General features: G+C 44.7%; 1 protein-coding gene across 3 annotated transcripts in view; it reads left to right on the top strand.

The window, feature by feature from the left end:
* The window catches only part of CLCN6 (chloride voltage-gated channel 6), a 34,771-nt gene that overhangs the window by 1,583 nt on the left and 15,363 nt on the right, over nucleotides 1-17,825 (top strand). For 2 of the 3 annotated variants that reach the window (XR_012031940.1, XM_072828374.1), the window contains exons 1-10: nucleotides 71-226; nucleotides 1,031-1,090; nucleotides 7,312-7,377; nucleotides 7,736-7,801; nucleotides 10,117-10,183; nucleotides 13,452-13,558; nucleotides 14,154-14,280; nucleotides 14,924-14,991; nucleotides 16,225-16,283; nucleotides 17,090-17,222. Coding sequence is in view for 2 of the 3 variants with exons in the window: in XM_072828374.1 (XP_072684475.1) it covers nucleotides 140-226; nucleotides 1,031-1,090; nucleotides 7,312-7,377; nucleotides 7,736-7,801; nucleotides 10,117-10,183; nucleotides 13,452-13,558; nucleotides 14,154-14,280; nucleotides 14,924-14,991; nucleotides 16,225-16,283; nucleotides 17,090-17,222 (840 nt within the window). In the remaining variant the exon portion in view is untranslated. Of the gene's footprint in view, nucleotides 1-70; nucleotides 227-1,030; nucleotides 1,091-7,311; nucleotides 7,378-7,735; nucleotides 7,802-10,116; nucleotides 10,184-13,451; nucleotides 13,559-14,153; nucleotides 14,281-14,923; nucleotides 14,992-16,224; nucleotides 16,284-17,089; nucleotides 17,223-17,825 lie in introns of those variants that run through there. The other variant, XM_072828375.1, reaches the window with a different exon arrangement.

Raw genomic sequence — 17,825 nt, 5'->3', positions numbered from 1 at the left:
GCCCCACCCGCCCGCAGCCACTCCCTGTCTCCGTCCCCAGCTCGGGGCACCACGTGACGCGGCCGGGGCCAGTCACGTGAGGCGCGCGTCTGGTGGGAGGGGGCGGCGGAGGGCTCCGGGGCGGCAGTAAAGGAGGGAGATGGCGGGGTGCAGGGGGGCCCTGTGCTGCTGCTGCAGGTGGTGCTGCTGCTGCGGCGAGCGTGAGACCCGCACCCCCGAGGAGCTGGTGAGCAGCGGGCGGAGCCGAGCTGGGAGCTGGGCGGGGGGCGGTTGCCCGGGCGGCGAGAGGCGTTGCCGGGGGGTGGGGCCCGGCCGCGCTCGGGCCCCAGGTGGCCGCGGGTGGGGCCGGGGCACCGCGTCCTCGGCTCGCGCTGCATCCGCGCCGCCTCTCGGGCCCGAGTCTGGGGTCCTTCCTCATCACCCCTCCGTGGGATGCGAGGGAGAAGCCAGGCCCGCTGCAGTGAACCCCGTCCGTGTTTTATTTCCATATGAAAGGAGTTTTGCACGAAACGAGCGTTTTCAGAATGAGCCTCTTCCCTGCACTTCGTGCTCCTCCAGCCGCTGGTCCAGCTCCCGCAGCCCTTTCTCACCTTTTCTGGGTCATTGATAATCCGGTTCTCCCTGCAAAGCACCCTGGGAAAACTTGAGTTGCTGTGACCCAGAGTTGATAGGTCCCTTCTGTTCTCAGATCCAGCACATTGTCAGGTGGAGCCTGCTTTTTTTTTTTTCCTTTTTTTTTTTTTTTTTCCTCCTCCTTTATCTGGCGTGGGACATGCTTGAGGTGTCCTGAAGACAAGAGTTGATTGTTTGGAGAACGTGTCCGTAGAACCAAAGAGCTCAACTGCATGACCATAGACAGCCGCCGCCATCACCCCCATCCCCCCGGTTTTTTATTTTCGAGATCTCGTTCGCATTTGATCATCGTTCCTGATGATTTGGAAATTAGCAACAGATTTCAGAAAAAAATGTCTTTCTCTTTCCGCTTTGAACCTTGTAAGTATTTAACCATTCTGTGGATCTGTTTTTCTAGACCATCCTTGGAGAAACCCAGGAGGAGGATGATGAGATCCTTCCTAGGAAAGACTATGAGGTGAGATTCTTACTTGCTGCTTTGGTTCACAAGAGCAGTAAGGGACCCGGTCACTGCAGGCCAAAGCATTAGGGTTCCAACGGGAGATGCTCTGTGATGTCTCTCCCAGGGAATGAATGGGTAAGAGGTACTTTCCCTCGAAAGGGGCTGTTTAACAAGCCCTTTTCTCATCCTGACACCCAAACAGGGTCTGGTGTCTCTATGTGCGATCGTACATCTGTGGCACCGCAACCTGGATAGGGTATGTTCACCGTTGAACTATTTGCTTTTGCAGCTGGAGACCCAGAGTCAAAGCCGCTGACAGTCTGTGCTCATAACAGATGTGGGACAGGAGACTCTCCTTCTCCTGTTTGAGAACTTAGTTTTCAGATGATTGTTTCCTGCTGAAGCAGCTTCTCTCTGAAGGGCTCTTGATTGCAAGTTCTGGTTCAAGTATGGGATTCTAGGGAGTGTGTGTTCAGTAAGGCCAGTGATGCTGGACTAAAACCAAACAAGTATGCCTTTTTAATCATTTAATCAGTTCCTGATAATGTTTCTGTGATTTTTTTTATTATTATTTATTAATGAGAGACACAGAGAGAGAGAGACAGAGACACAGGCAGAGGGAGAAGCAGGTTCCATGCAGGGATCGATGTGGGACTCGATCCCGGGTCTCCAGGATCAGGCCCTGGGCCGAAGGCAAGCGCTCAACCACTGAGCCACCCGGGCTGCCCCTGTTTCTGTGACTTTTGAGATAACAAAAACAAGCCATGATTATGATGGAGAATTCTTAGACCGTTTATGAAAAGAAGCTAGAGAAAAATCTATAACCTCACTCATTAAAAGATAACTATAAACCTTACTGAATATCCTTTTCCATGCTTACATTCCTGCTTTTTTGAAATAACAGAAGCGAGATTCAGCTACATTAACCATTTTAACATGTTTTCTTCTCAACTTGAAAACAATTTTTGTATTGCTAAATATATTTCTACGGTATCTTTTTAAATAGAGGAATACTCTTTTATTATGCTACAATTTATTTTATTTGATTTTACTATATGATGAACTAGTTTTGACCATCCTTTATTCTTTATCCCTTTTTTTTTTTTTTTTTTAAGATTTTTGTTTATTCATGAGAGACACAGAGAGAGGCAGAGACACAGGCAGAGGGAGAAGCAGGCCTCTTGCAGGGAGCCCGATGCAGGACTTGATCCCAGGACCCCGGGAACACACCCTGAGCCAAAGGCAGATGCTCAGCCACTGAGCCACCCAGGCATTCCCTTCTTCATCCTTAATTGCTTCTTTAAGCAATCTCAAGAAGTGTGATTAATCTTGTATGTTTAATGCTTTTCTTAAAATGTCACGTAGACTTAAAAAATTCAGTATTTTAGGGCAATAACATACTCAGGCTGATTTTCTTTTTACTATTTTATTTTTCACTGTAAGATTTAGTGGAGCTATTAGGATTTATTAGTATAGCGTGGAATTGTTTTAAAACTTTCATTATAGCGAATTTCAAAGATGAATGGACAGAATAGTATATGGAAACCCCCTGTATTCATCAGTTTCAGCAGTCATTCAACTCATGCCCAGCTTTCATCTGTCTCTCATCCCCTCCCCCTTCCCATGTTATTTTGAAGAAAGTTCTATACATGACATCATTTCACCCATAAGTAATTAAACGTGCATCTCCAGAGGATGAGGATTTTTTTAGCACAATACCATTTTCATACCTAAGAAATTAACAATAATGCCTTGATATTAAATATCTGATGTTCAGATTTTCCAGTTGTCTTATGTCATACAATTTTTTAGTGTCCTATAATTTTTTAATAGTTTGAATCCAGTTTGAATCCACATTGCATTCCTTTACCTTTAAAGTCATTTCTACCCCCAGCCTGGGGCTCAGACTCACAACTCCAAGGCCAAAGTTGCAGGTCCTACCAACTGAGCCCACCAGGTGCCCCCTTTAAAACATTTTTAATCTTTAGATTCCGCCTTCATCATTTTTTTCCCCTTGCAATTTACTTAACAGAACAGAATTCTGGGATTTGCCAATTGTACCAGCATGGTATAGTTTAATATACTACACTAATGGGAATACTTTTAAAGAATCAGAGTTAAAAAGCACGCTATCTACTGATGTATTTTCCCATATTTCTAAAATATCTGTCTCCTTACACATAGTTGAGGGGTTTACAAGAATTAGTATAAGAAGCCCCATACTGGGCTGTCACCTTATACTCCCTTGTTGAGCCCAGTGATGTCACCTTGACTGGAACTTTCTGGCAGCCTTCATCTACTCCCTGGAGCTCACCATGGCTTCTCTGCTCCATTGACCCTGCTGTTCCAAGGATCCTTCACTCCTTTTACTAAATTGTACTTATATTTGTAATGCATTTACTTGTACCTGATATGCATATCTATGTCAATTTTATGTGTTAATGTTTCATGTGAGTCATTAATATTTCTCAATTCTTCAAGTATGAGCTTCAGGACATTTGCTTTATGTAAGAGCAAATTTAGCTAGACGCTTATTCAGAAAAGTCTGCTCAGATTTTACTAGGGGTCAACTAGAAAACCGTTCTGTTAAAATCTTTCTGAAATGTGCTCTTTCTCCTTCCTGCCTTACTAAGAGTTCACTGCACCTACTTGACTGTTTCTTTGATAAGTCTGGGTTCTTACAAGATGTTAGAATTCCTGGTTTGATTCCCATTCTCATTCTAAATGGTTTGAATAACAATAACCCTCTATCTGTGGGATGGGGCTGTTAACGGTGATGTTTTCAGGCCTGTGTTGCTCAGCACCCCTCAGAATAAAAGGCCTCTCTGGGCATCTGCAATCCTGCTAGTTCAGGGCCCATTGAAGGTGCTGCTTATGAGAGCACTGAGGTCCCCTTCTTGGTTGAACTTGGGTGGCCTTTCAGCCCCACCTACCCCTATGGCCACATGCCGTTTGGCTCATAACCTTGGGCAGCAGGCCTGCGGGACACTTACACAAATTGTATTTTACAAAAAACGTTATTAGCCACCCTCCAGCCAAAGAGCAGAATACAGCAGAAACAAAAGGAAGTTAGTCCTCACATAGGAGAAGTAAGCAATATCTGGATTTGAAAACAGGTTATGGGGATCCCTGGGTGGCGCAGCGGTTTGGTGGCTGCCTTTGACCCAGGGCGCGATCCTGGAGACCCGGGATCGAATCCCATGTCGGGCTCCCGGTGCATGGAGCCTGCTTCTCCCTCTGCCTATGTCTCTATCTCTCTCTCTCTCTCTCTGTGTGTGTGTGAGTATCATGAATGAATGAATGAATGAATAAATAAATAAATAAATTTAAAAAAACAGGTTATGTACTCCATTGGCACATAGTTACAAAGTGTCAAATTCAGTTTTAAGAACATTATATGATTGGTACGTATTTTCAAAGTGTCAAATTCAGTTTTTGTTTTTTTTTGTTTTTTAAGATTTTATTTGTTTATTCACAAGAGGCACACAGAGAGAGGCAGAGACGCAGGCAGAGGGAGAAGCAGGCTCCACGCAGGGAGCTCAACATGGGACTCGATCCCGGGTCTCCAGGATCAGGCCCCGGGCTGAAGGTGGCACTAAACCGCTGAGCCACCGGGGCTGCCCTCAAATTCAGTTTTAAAAAAAGAATAGATTGATGTTCTGGTGTTAGGATTGTTTTCAAAATGTCCCTTTTAACAGTTTTTTTAGCTGTAGTTCATATTCTCTACAATATATCCATCTAAAGAATACAGTGCAGTGGGGGTTTTTTAGTATATTTACCCTAAGCAACCACTAATCTACTTTCTGTCTCTAGAGTTTGCCTGTTCTGGACATCTTAAACATCTCTTCAATGTTTATGAAGCCGTAGCATTATTGGACAAAGCCAGCAAGCAAATAATTGACCAGTAATTTCTTTATGTATTTGATAAGAAGGATTCATATTTTTCAACCTTTTTATTTTTTTTCCCGTTCCTAGAATGTGATGTCATTTTAATAATTTAACAAGTGTATGTGGCTCAGTCCATAGAGCAAGTGACTCTTGATCTCAGAGTTATGAGTTCAAGTTCCACGTTAGATGTAGAGCTTACATTAAAAAATGTATATACAATGCCAATAATAAAAATAAAAATATGTGTATATTTTTATAAGCACAGAGGTAAAATATATGTGTGTTATGTGTATATACTGTATACCGCACCCCTGCACAGTCAAAAGTCTGCATATGACTTTGACCCCTCCAAAAGCTGAATTAATGGCCAACTGTTGACCAGAAGCCTTATTGACAACATGAACAGTCAATTATTCCATATTTTGTATTATGTGTAGTAGTCTGTATTCTTACAATGAAGTGAGTTTAGAGAAAAGAAAATCGTAAGAGAAAATACATACAGTACTGTACTGTATTCATTTAAAAAAAATTTATAAGTGAACTTGCTCAGTTCAAATCTGTTATTAAAAGCTCAACATATGGACAGTATGTTATATGTATGCAGTCACTAAATACATATATATTTTTAATCATTCATGGATGAGTCCAGTTTTCCAGCAGAAGTATTTATTACTGACTGTGGTATTTTGTTTCATAATCAGAAAAACCCCATTCTTTTAAAATATAAAAAGTACACCATGTTTGCTGTAAGAATTTCAAACAACACCCAGACGCAAATAACTCCTAAGTATCACTTCAGAGATAAGCACTGTTAACAGTTTTCCCAGATGTTTTACGTTATATGCTGACATCCAAATCATCTTAATTTTGTTTAATCAAAATAGGATCCTATTACACATTTTATTTTGCATCTGGCTTTATTTTGTATCTTTTTTTACTTATTTTTTTTAAAGATTTATTTTAGGGAGAGAGACAGAGTCTGGGGGAAGGGGAGCAGAGGGAGAAAGAATCTGCAGCAGATCCCCTGCTGAGCACAGAGCCTGACACAGGGCTCCGTCCCATGACTCTGAGACTATGACCTGAGCTAAAACCAAGAGTAAGATGCTTAACCAACTGAGCCACCCAGGCACCCCGTTTTTTTTGTTTTTTGTTTTTTGTTTTTACTTAATAGTTATATGTGTTCCACATCTATCTATGTGGACTTGTCGTAATTATTTTATTATTACATAGTCTTCCATATTCAGATGTCTGATCATTGATTTAATAAATTGCCTGTTGATGTTCCTTGGACCCTTTTACAAAAGGGATTTGGACTTTGAGTATAGATATAGATGGAATAAGTTGTCATGCATCCCACCCGTGTTTGGCTGACGGCTAGCTCCTGCATGGGAGTGCGGCCACCAGGCCAGTGTCTAGCTTGTTTGCCAGCTGATATGTAGGTAGCAACAGGTTCAGGAAGGAGAGAGCACACAGCAGACCATTTTCCTCTGTTGCCAGACTGCTGCTTCTCTTACAAAACATAGAAGAAATAAAATTAGTTCCTTTGAATTATTTCTCAAGATGTCTCTGGCACACAGGCAGATTTTTTTGCAGAGTAGCTGTGTTCTATGTTCTATGTTCTAGTTGAAGGAACCCTGCTGTAGACGTAGTTTTCGGAGCTATGCTGCATCGTGCCTCTTCCTAACATAAACTGAAAGTTGCTTTTTAAGATAGTGTCCATGTTGGTTAGTCTTGTGACTAACCACTTATTCATAGAAGCTGACTACAGAAGATACTTAGGATTAACTGATATTCTGAATTAATTTGGTTCTGGATAATTGAAACTTTTATTCCCGTAATGGGGTTGGTTGGGTAACACTGGTGGTAGCCGAAGGTCTTTTCATGTTTTATTTTTTTTCAAGATTTTATTTGTTTATTCATGAAAGACACAGAGAGAGAAAGGCAAGACACAGGCAGAGGGAGAGGCAGGCTCCAGGCAGGGAGCCTGATGTGGAACTCGATCCTGAGATCGCGGATCACGCCCTGAGCCAGGGGCAGGTGCTCAACCACTGAGCCACCCAGGGGTCACCAGTCTTTTCATGTTTTGCAGAAGCTTTAGGGCTTAGGTAATTGAAAGCTTCTCCCAAAGCATGAACTGCTGCCTGGATGTTCATGTGTGTCAAGTGCAGGCCAATGTGGCAGGTCAGAAGGTCTGGGATTGTGCATTTCTAACCAACTCGTCCCAGGTGCTGCAGGTCCACTGCCCTGCCCATCCATACTTCAAGTAACAGCAACCTAAAGTTTCAATGCTTTCTAGGTTTCCATAATTCTTCCTATCTGGTTGTGACTTTCTTCCATTTCTCTTTCAGAGTTTGGATTATGATCGTTGTATCAATGACCCTTACCTGGAAGTTTTGGAGACGATGGACAATAAGGTGAGTCCCTTACTGATCTCTTGGGACTGAATAGATCTTACCAGCAGCTTCTTTTTCCCATCCACATTCTCCTGTAAATAGCCATACCCCATGGCTTTTAACCCGTTTCATGAGATAATCAGCATTTATTCCTTAGATCTTCATCCTGCCAACCAAAGTACCCACTGTCACTGCACCTAGCCCAGGCTCTTAGAGCTCATCCATTTGGCATTATAAAGCACCTGCCATCCCAGACACCATTGCTGTGTTTGCTGTCCCTGTGGAATTTAGTCTAAAACTGTTTGGCCGAGATGTGTTCCTTCCCTGCTGCCAACAAAACCGTGTAACAAGCTGAGTCTGTCTTTCCCTATGTGAACAGAAAGGTCGCAAGTATGAGGCGGTGAAGTGGATGATGGTGTTTGCCATTGGAGTCTGCACTGGGCTGGTGAGCAGAGGGCACACGGGAGGCATGATGGGTGGGTGGGGGCCTGGTGAGTCAGAGGGCAAGTCATTTGTCCTGAATAACAGGACCACCTTTTCTTTTTTCCCTTTTTTTTTTTTTTTTTTTTTTAAGTAATAATCCTGATACTGTTTTGTATTTACCTTACTTTTGCTTTATGAAAGTGAATCATACAACACCGGTACTCCTTAAGCTCTCAAAGGCTTGGTCAGGACCTAGCTCTTATGACATAGTATGGTCCTGTCAGGTGGACAATAAAGTGGGGGGAGCACTTCATGGAAAATGAGGTCATTCTGTAGGGAAAAAACAAAATTGTGGGATAAAACCAGCCATTACACCCTTTCCTTTAGTATGGCATGCCAGTAAACAGGATACCGTAGATGTCAATTTACTGTAATGTCCTCGGCTGCCTTCCTGCACATTGCTTGTTTTATCTAGAAGGTAGAGCTGGTGGCTGTGGATAGCCTGAATGCACAGGGTTCTGGGGTCAGCTTGGTCACAGATGAATCACAGACAAGAAAAGATTATGAAATACTGCCAAATTCTGTAGTAGCACATGGCCCAGAGTCCTCACTGCTGACCTAACCAAACTTAAAGCTGGGGAAGAGAAACTGGAAAAGTCAGCAGTCAGAATGATCCACGTCAGATCTGATTTTCCATGATTACAGTGTTCAACTCTGCGGTCTTCGTCCATTCGAGCTACTGTAATAAAATACCATAGACTTGCAGATGGCTTACTTAACAGATGTTTATGTCTCCCAGTCCTGGAAGCCAGAAGTTCAAGATCAAGGTGCCAACAGATTTGTTTCTGGTGAGGGCCTGCTTCTTGGCTCCTGGCTATATGCTCACAGGGCAGAAGGGGGCAAGAGCTCTCTGGGGTCTTTCATAAGGCCACTGATCTTATTCATGAGGGCTCCATGCTCAGGACTTAATTACCTCCCCAAAGGTACCACCTCCTAATGCCATCACAGTGGGGGCTAGAATTTCAACAGATGAATTTGAGGGAGACACAGTGTTCAGCCTGTAACAGGTTATATGTATTTCTAAGCAGCAGCCTGTTTATCTCACCGGAACTGACTACAAGTCTCATTCTTGATTCTGTGTGATAATACCCATAAACTGTAAGCACGTATTTAGTATAATACAGCCACAAAGGCTGACCAGTTTTTATTTTCCTGGCATTTGTCAGATTTTTACTGTAGTAAATTCAGAGGTCAAGGAACGTTCTACTAGTTAAGACAAATGGCATTCAGAAGGCCTCTTTGGTAACATTCTGTTGTGGGTTAAAACTTGGGTTGGTTTAATTGTTTTATTGAAATTTCAGTGTCTGTTTTGCTATATATAGGTTTCTGGTTGCAAATTTCCCTGTAATCATAATCACGAGCCGTCTACTTGTTAGTCTTTCTGCTACTTTCATACCAAACTCCTTGGAACTGCCATTTATCGATACTAGCAACTTCACTAGTCCTCTCACATCATCCCCTCACGTTGCTGGAAGGCCGACTTCCCTTTATTACTTAGCAACTAGCTCCTCTTGCTACTGGCTCGTTTATCCTTCCATCTGTCACAACCTATTGCTTCATTCAGTATTTAAAAGCCTCCGGGCATTGGCTTGAGGGAAGGTTGGAGCTAAAGACCTGAAGCCTTTGATCCTGAATCCACCAAATCATGGGCTTGTCCAGTTCTCCCTTAAGCCCAGAGCAAAGACTTGGGTCTTAAAGTGGGCAGGTGGGCTGAGTGGTTTTCTCTACTTACCAGGGTGGTTACCAGGGTAACCATTGGCTGCAAATCAGAATAGTGCCCTACAAAGTATAAAATAGTAATAACAAACACGCAAAAGCCATATACACCTGAGTAAATGTTGTCTTTCAAAGTAACATCCTAAGCTATATGCTTAATCAGCTAAGCATCACTGAAGGTATTACTGGAGTTCTTTTTCTGAAACTGCCTTTGGAAAATGCTGAGCGGCTCCTCCCTTGATTCTAGATTATTTTCCTAGGCACCGGATGGTCTTCCTTGCTTTCACAGCTTTTCCTGCATCCTTTCCTTTTGTTTTACTCTCCTTCTCTCAGCTTAGCTATGCCCTCTTCCTTTGTCCTCTGGAGGGCGATGGGGCCAGGCTGGCAGGAAGTCTCCTGGTGAGTCAGAGTGATGAGCAAGAAACCTGTTCACTCATTGTCTCTTGGTAACACGGGTGCATGTACCAGCCAGGAAAGGCCAGGGGGACATCACAGCCTTTGAGTGAAGTGTCTGCACCACGGTGAGGAAAAGCTGTGTGACGGTTCACTTGCTCTTCACAGGTGGGTCTCTTTGTGGACTTTTTCGTGCGCCTCTTCACCCAGCTCAAGTTTGGAGTGGTACAGACATGTATCCTTTTAATGGCTCTTGGTGTTCCCAGAAGTCAGCAGTTTTTGCCTCTGCTTTCTTGTCCAGAGACTAGTAGACATGATCTAGTGAAGAGCTATTTATTAATCATTTGGTTTCATTTTTTAGTTACCATTGAAGGACACAAGAAGGGCAGCCCTGGTGGCCCAGCAGTTTAGCGTCACCTTCAGCCCAGGGCGTGATCCTGGGGTCCCGAGATTGAGTCCCACATTGGGCTCCTTGCATGGAGCCTGCTTCTCCATCTGCCTGTGTTTGTGCCCCTCTCTCTCTCTGTCTCTCATGAATAAATGAATAAAATCTTTAAAAAAAAAAAAAAAGACACAAGAGGAAGACTTTAATAGAAAGAGACTCACATTATACCACAATAATGCCTGTTTGTGCCAATTACCTATAAACTCAGTGTGGTTCCAATCAAAACTCCCAATCGAGTTTTTCGTAGAACCAGAAAATTCTCTTCCTAAATTTGTCGGGAAGAGTAAAAGGGCCAAAAGTAGTTGAGACAGTTTGGAACAAGCACGGGCGCTTGCCCTACTCAATGTCAAGGCCTGCGTACTTTAAGATATGGTCACTGAAACTGCACTATTGGTGCAGGAATTGTCAATTAGGTCAATGGAAGATAACAGAGGAGCAGAAATTGGCTTGTGCATATGAAGAAGTAGGGTGAATGACAGAATTAAGTCGGTGAGGAAGAGATGGGCGTGATAAAAGATGCTGGGATGTTTCGGTGATCCATCTGGAAAAATATAGATTCCTACTTTGTACTATAAATTAATTCCAGATGGATTGAAGATGTAAATAGGCAAAATAAAACTTTCAGAGAAACTCCAGGAGGCACAAAGTGAAAGGGAAAAGATCAATAAACTTGACCATGTCAAATTAAGTTTGTTTTTCATACAAGCAAAAAACCCAAACCACAGCAGTAAAACACCATAAAGAAGGTGAAATACAAGTCCACGGCCTAGGAGAGGTTACTCACTGTATATTTAAGAGACAAGTAATTAGTATCTAGAACACCAAAAGAACTACAGATCAGTAAGAAAAAAGCCCAAACAGCCCAATAGAAAAATAAGCGGAGGATGTGAACAGGCAATTCTCAGAGGAGGGAAATGGAATGGTCAGTAAATCAACCTATAGAAGAGGTAAGGGGAGCCCTCTTACCACTAACCAAGGAGATGGAAATTAAATAGCAAGATACACCCCTTCTGACTCCCCAACCCTCTTTCCCATGTGGACCTTGGACGTATACAAAGATGTTCATTACAGCTTTGTGATTGCAGAAAGGTGAAATCACACCAAATGGGACAACAGAAAAATTGTAGTGTGCACATACAGTATAATTTTTTTTTCTCAACGATTTTATTTATTTATTCATGAGAGACACAGAGACACAGGCAGAGGGAGTAGCAGGCTCCACGCAGGGAACCCGACGTGGGACTCGATCCCGGGTCTCCAGGTTCACGCCCTGGGCCAAAGGCAGGCGCTAAACCACTGAGCCATCCAGGGATCCCCTATGCAGAAGTTAAAATGAATGGACCAGAACTGTGTAGTTCAATATGGCTAATTCTCAGAAACTTGATGTTGAAGGAGAAAAAAGGAAATTGTAGAATGTGTGTAAAGTGCAATCCCATTTTAGTTTTAGAGACACAACAATACGGCTATGTATAAAAATGCATAGGGAATGAGACTTAGTCGGTAGAGCATGGAGCTCTTGATCTTGGGGTTGTGGGCTTGAGCCCCATGTTGGGTGTAGTAATTACTTAAAACTTTAAGTACATATAGGGAAGATCTACAATAGTTTTAGGTTAGTGGTTTCTCCCAGGGAAGAGAGGGAGGGAAACAGGATTTGTTTTGTGGTATCTAACATTTTAATTTTTTAAAAAAATCTGGGGCAAATATGGCATAACGTCAAGATTTGTTAAAGAGAGGGATGTAGGGGGAAGGGTGTTTGTTGCTTTTTATACCATTTGAAGTATTGATTTGAAATGTTGGGGTCCAGGAGCAAATGGTCAAAGGATTCTTGAGACATTTTTGGTGCAAAAATGGTGGTTTTATTAAAGCACAGGGACAGGACCCGTGGGTAAAAAGAGCTGTACCAGGATTGTGAAGAGTGATTGATTATATTCTTTTAATTTGGGAGAGGTTAGGGATAGCGTTAAGTCTTTAAGGAATTTAGAAGCAAGGTCTGCAGGACCTTGCGGGGCTAGCTGGTAAGATAAGATTATTTAGTACTGTCTAGTAAAATCCTCGTCAGATGGATATCACTTGGGCCATGTGCTTGGAGGATGATTGCTAACCTGTATCTTGATGAGGTGGGGAGGGGGGGAGGGGCACAGTGGATAGAGATAAAGGAAGTTTCCAAGGGATTTTCATATGTTAAAGACAACTTATGGGATCCTGGGGATCCACTAACTTCAAGCTAAGGCTGCTTTTCCCCCTCTAGCAAAGCATTAGCATGGAGGCCACCGAGCTCCTCAAGAAAGGTCACTCTGCCTGCCTTAAGTATTTGTCAGTGGGCTGCAAGTTGTAAGGAAGTTTAATTTTTTTCTACATTTCTTTTGCCTTCATTCTCCACATCAGTATTTCATAATTTTTTTTTTTTTTTAAGATTTTGACGTATTCATGAGAGACAGAGAGGCAGAGACACAGGCTGAGGGAGAAGCAGGTTTCCTGCAGGGAGCCCGATGTGGGACTCGATCCCAGGACCCGGGGTCATGACCCGAGCCAAAGGCAGACACTCAGCCAGTAGAACATGTTAACTCTTGATCTTGGGGTTGTGAGTTCAACCCCCGTGTTGGGTGTGTAAAGATTATTTTAAAATAAAATCTTTAAAAAACATCAAATCAAATCTTTTTAAAAATAAACATAAATGGTTCCTGATGTAGAAGAACTCTCAGATAAGTTTTTTTTTTTTTTTTTAACATTTATTTATTTATTTGACTGAGAGCTGGGGTGGGAAAGGGGGAGAGAGAGAATCTTAAGCAGACTCCCCGCTGAGCATGGAGCCATTGTGGGGCTCAGTCTCCCCACCCTGAGATCATGGCCTGAGCTGAAATCAAGTGTCATGCCTGACACTCAGCTGAGCCACCCAGGCACCCTCAGGTTTTCTTATTCAAGTTTACATTGGAGAACAGGAAGATGTGCAGTAAGCAGCCAACATGTTTTAGAAGAAGAGACACTGCACTATTTCCTACCAGTGATGGAGGGATGCCCCTGACTGGCAAGCGTGTTTTCCTTAACCCCGGGTCTGTAGCGGTGGAGGAATGCAGCCAGAAAGGCTGCCTTGCGCTGTCCCTCCTTGAGCTCTTGGGTTTCAACTTGACCTTTGTCTTCTTGGCAAGCCTTCTTGTCCTGATTGAGGTGAGGTGGTGTGGGTTTTGCCTTTTGGCTGATGAGGTTTGGGATTCCTCCATCTTCGCTTCTGGAATGTCAGGAAACTCAATTAGCCTTGGGATATAGATTTCTGCAGAAAGCGGCCCCTCCTACACTTAGAGTTATTTCTGAAAGTAGAAGTTCGGCCTCTGGTGAAATGACAAAGGAAAAGTGGATTAGGAGGGTGGTTCTCAACCTCAGGAGCACATTAGAATCACCTGGGCAACTTTAAAAGTGACTTTAAATAACTTTAAAATACTTTTAAAAATGGCTCCTGCACAGCTCTAGTGAGTGAGATCAGAATCTCCGGAAGCAGGAGTGTCTGCATTAGTAGATGCACGGCCCCCAGGTGATGCCGAATCACCAGAACTTGTTAGGGGTGCAGCTGTTCCTGTTGCCCCTCAGACCTGCCGAGTCAGAAACCCAGGGTGGGGCCCAGCATCCGTCTAACAGACCCACCGGGGGATGCTGATGCTTAAGGAAGACGGGCAGTTCCCCCTTGTTAGCAGGGTTGTTGTGGGCAAGCCACAGAACCGGTGGACTTCTATTTCGACTTCACGGGCATCCTTCTCTCCCCCATCAGCCGGTGGCAGCAGGCTCCGGGATACCCGAAATCAAGTGCTATCTGAATGGTGTGAAGGTGCCCGGGATCGTCCGTCTCCGGACCCTGCTCTGCAAAGTCTTTGGAGTGCTGTTCAGTGTGGCTGGAGGTGAGGAGGGTCTTTCTGACCTTTAGTCTTCCAAGTATTCAAGAGGTGAAGATGACAAGAGGTACTGCGTATATAAATTAAGTAGATTTGGATTTGAAAGGCCTGCCTTCTAACAGATCTCTGCCCTGCGTATTGATGGGTTATTTTTTAAACGTGGGCAATGTTAGTAAGTTGCCGGTCAGAGATATCTGACCAACACACACTTAGCTTTGAAGTGGAATGACCGTTTGGTTGGTGGAGTTAGCTTTTAGCAAAGTCAGCAAGATTTTTGTGTTAACAACCAGATAGTAAATATCTTAGGCTTTTTGAGCCAAGAGGCAAAATGGGAGGTACGATGCAGGCACTCAAACGTATATAACCATTTGAAATAGATCCATGTGAGGACGTAAAAGCCGTTCTTAGTTCCCAGGCTGTAGAAACAGGCATCGAGCCTGTCTTGGCCCATGGACTAGAGTTTTCAGACTCCTCATTTTAAAGAGTAGTTTTTCTGATTTGATGAGAATTTGACTCTTTATCTTACAAAGTCACGTCATCACCTCTGTTGTATAGTGATCAAGAGAAAGGTCTACCTAGCAAAGGTCTCCTAACCAAGAGAGCTTTTTGTGCTGACTTGATGGTCTCCCCGTTTTCCACCTGTCCCCAGGGCTCTTTGTGGGGAAGGAAGGCCCCATGATCCACAGTGGAGCAGTGGTGGGAGCTGGCCTCCCTCAGGTAAGAGCTGGTGGGCTGGGAGGACAGGTCCCTTGGCAAGGGCCCCTGGGCAGGGCCAGGTCCACAGTTAAGTTTGTAACAGATCCATCGGGAGCACCTAACATGGCCTCGGGAGCTGATGTCGGTTTGGGTTGATGTGAAACTGCTCTGGTCCCCCAGGAGAGTGGGTAACCGGTACCCCTGGGTTTTAACAAGGCCCTGCTGAGTACTTGGAGCGGCGACAGGACACTGAGAAAGTGTTCAAGTGAAAGTCACCTGGTACCACAGGCCAGTACTGAGCACCGGCCCATCAGGCAGTTGATAGATCACCTCAGCTGCCAAAACGTGCTGCCGAACCCCAAGGGGTTGGACACGCGGACCGGGCCGGTTCCAGACCCGGGTCTGTGGTGAGGCCATTGGAAGGAGCACAGGAATATTAGCTGCTGCTGTTTGCTAAAGTGCTTTCTGGGCCAGAGTCTCTGTGTAGCAGCTTCTTTCTTTCTTGGAGTCACTGCAGGGGTTTGCTTGTCCTCATCCTCCCCATTCTCAGTTGAGGAAACCAGGGCTTAGCACTGGCTCGGGCCTGCAGAGCGCCTCTTCTTAAGGCTTATTCCAGATCCCTGGCTGCAAGTTTGAGACGTCTCTGTTCCTTTGAACCGCCCCTTGTAGATGGTTAGTTCTCGGGCCGTCATGGGAGGGAGTCGCTGTGGCTGTGGGCCGTTGACGGAAAGGAGAGAAGACTCTTTCGTCCAGAGTCCATCTGTTTGTCTCTCTTTTGTGACTGCATCCTCTCCTTTATGTCAAGCACCTGGCCTACCAGAAGTGGGCTGAGAGGCCGAAGGAGGCTAGGGGAGGCTAGGGGAGGACGGGTGGCAGCGTGAGAACTTGCTGGGCTCATTGGACGCTGGCTCCTTGAGCCCCTTCCACACCCACATCCCCTGATCAGAGCCCACTTCATCTTCAGCAGCAGCTTTCATTTCCTCCTTCCACCCAGCAGTTTCCCCTTTTTCTGTCTGATGTGTTGACTGTGTACCACATGCAATTTCCAAAGATCCTAGAAATCTGAGGGGCAAGAAAAGAAGTTCCTCCCAGAAGTAACGATTTTTTTTCCACGTTGCTGTTCTGGCCTCTTCCTTCTTGCAACACATCTGCCTGGGTGTGCTGAAGCAAAGGGGACCTTCTGGTGCCTTGGCTTCCTGCAGCTCTGGTCCCTGTGGGCATTCCCCACACACACTTTGTTTTCTCTTTCTCTAGTTTCAGAGCATCTCCTTACGGAAGATCCAGTTTAACTTCCCCTACTTCCGAAGTGACAGGTATGGAAACTCAATCCAGTTCATTTCCTGCTCCTCGGATCCGACTACAGTCACAGTAGCTGGCTCACCGGCTGCCCTGCTGGGCAGGCTGCGTGCAAGACCCACCTGTCAGAATGGAGGGGGGGCTTTGATGCTTCTGAAAATAAGCACGAGGGCCAGGCTGACATCGTAGCTTCTATTTTGTCAGGACATAAGGCCTAGAACCATCTCAGTGAAGATGGTCCAATATTGAAAACACGACCAAGAAAGTCCACAGGCGTATTATCAATAATGTGTTTTATATTCCAAAGTGATGTTCTTGGTCAGCTGCCTTTCTGGGTTAGAAAGTGCTTGTCTGGGTACTTTTTCGCCCGGTGGGATTTGCATGTGTACTGACGTGCGCACCCTGCCCGGCCTTTGGAATCGGCCCCGAGTTCAGAGTTGTCCTCCTACTCATACTGGGATTCCCGTAGATCACTTACCCACTCCTCTGCGTGTAACCAGCACTCTGACGTTGTCACTGATGCTGTGGCTTTCCGGGAGAAAGATCTGGTAAGAGCACAGCTCACACGGCCAGAAGTCTGTGCTCTGGTGACGAGATCCCACGTTCAGAGCGGACTGACGTCAGGGAGCCCCTCCGACTAAGGGGAGGGTTTGAGTAAACCATATTTGCTGGTGAGTCTGCCTGCCAGACACCTGCCCCTCGTAAGCCCTGACTGTGGGTCACGGGTCCCAGTGTTGGTGGACAAGGAAGTGAACAACTGCCTTTTGCCTCCTGAGGACTCTTGCTCTTCTGGGTAAATCACCTCTCCGTCTTCTCCCCTCAGAGACAAGCGAGACTTTGTATCAGCAGGGGCGGCTGCTGGAGTTGCTGCAGCTTTCGGGGCTCCCATCGGGGGTACCCTGTTCAGTCTGGAAGAGGGCTCGTCCTTCTGGAACCAGGGGCTCACGTGGAAAGTGGTAAGGAGCACTTGCAGTGAAGCCTCTCCTAAATTAGCCACTGCCTCCAAAACGAAACTGGACATCTCTTACGTGGTACAGTTACCTGTCGTTTTGATGAAACCAGGAGAGTTGACTTTGTTAGAAATATCTTTGTTCAGTGGAATACTACTTAGCCATCAAAAAAAATAAATCTTGCAACTTGCAAAGATGTGGATGGAACTAGGGGGTATTATGCTAAGTGAAATTAAGTCCATCAGAGAAAGACAACTACCATACAATCTCACTCATATGTGGAATTTAAGAAACAAAACAGGATCAGAGAGGAAGGGAGGGAAAAATGAGAGAGCGAGAGACAAACCACAGGAGACTCTTAATCGTCGGAAACAGGGTCACTGCAGGGGGGGCGGGCTGGGGTAAGTGGGGGATGGGCATGAAGGAGGGCACGAGATGTAAGGAGCACTGGGTGTTCTGTAAGACGGATGAGTCTCGCCTACCTCTGACACTACTAATACGTTATATGTTAATTAATTGAATTTGAATTTTAAAAATTAAAAAAAAAAGAAATTCTTTTGCTCTAGACCAGTAAGTCCAAACTATAGTACTTTTTCTGTACTTTTCATG

The sequence above is a fragment of the Canis lupus genome, chromosome 5, assembly GCF_048164855.1.
Source record: "Canis lupus baileyi chromosome 5, mCanLup2.hap1, whole genome shotgun sequence".
Classification (NCBI taxonomy): Eukaryota; Metazoa; Chordata; class Mammalia; order Carnivora; family Canidae; genus Canis; species Canis lupus.
Note: the sequence above shows the minus strand (reverse complement) of the source record. Positions and strands in the feature narration are given on the sequence as shown.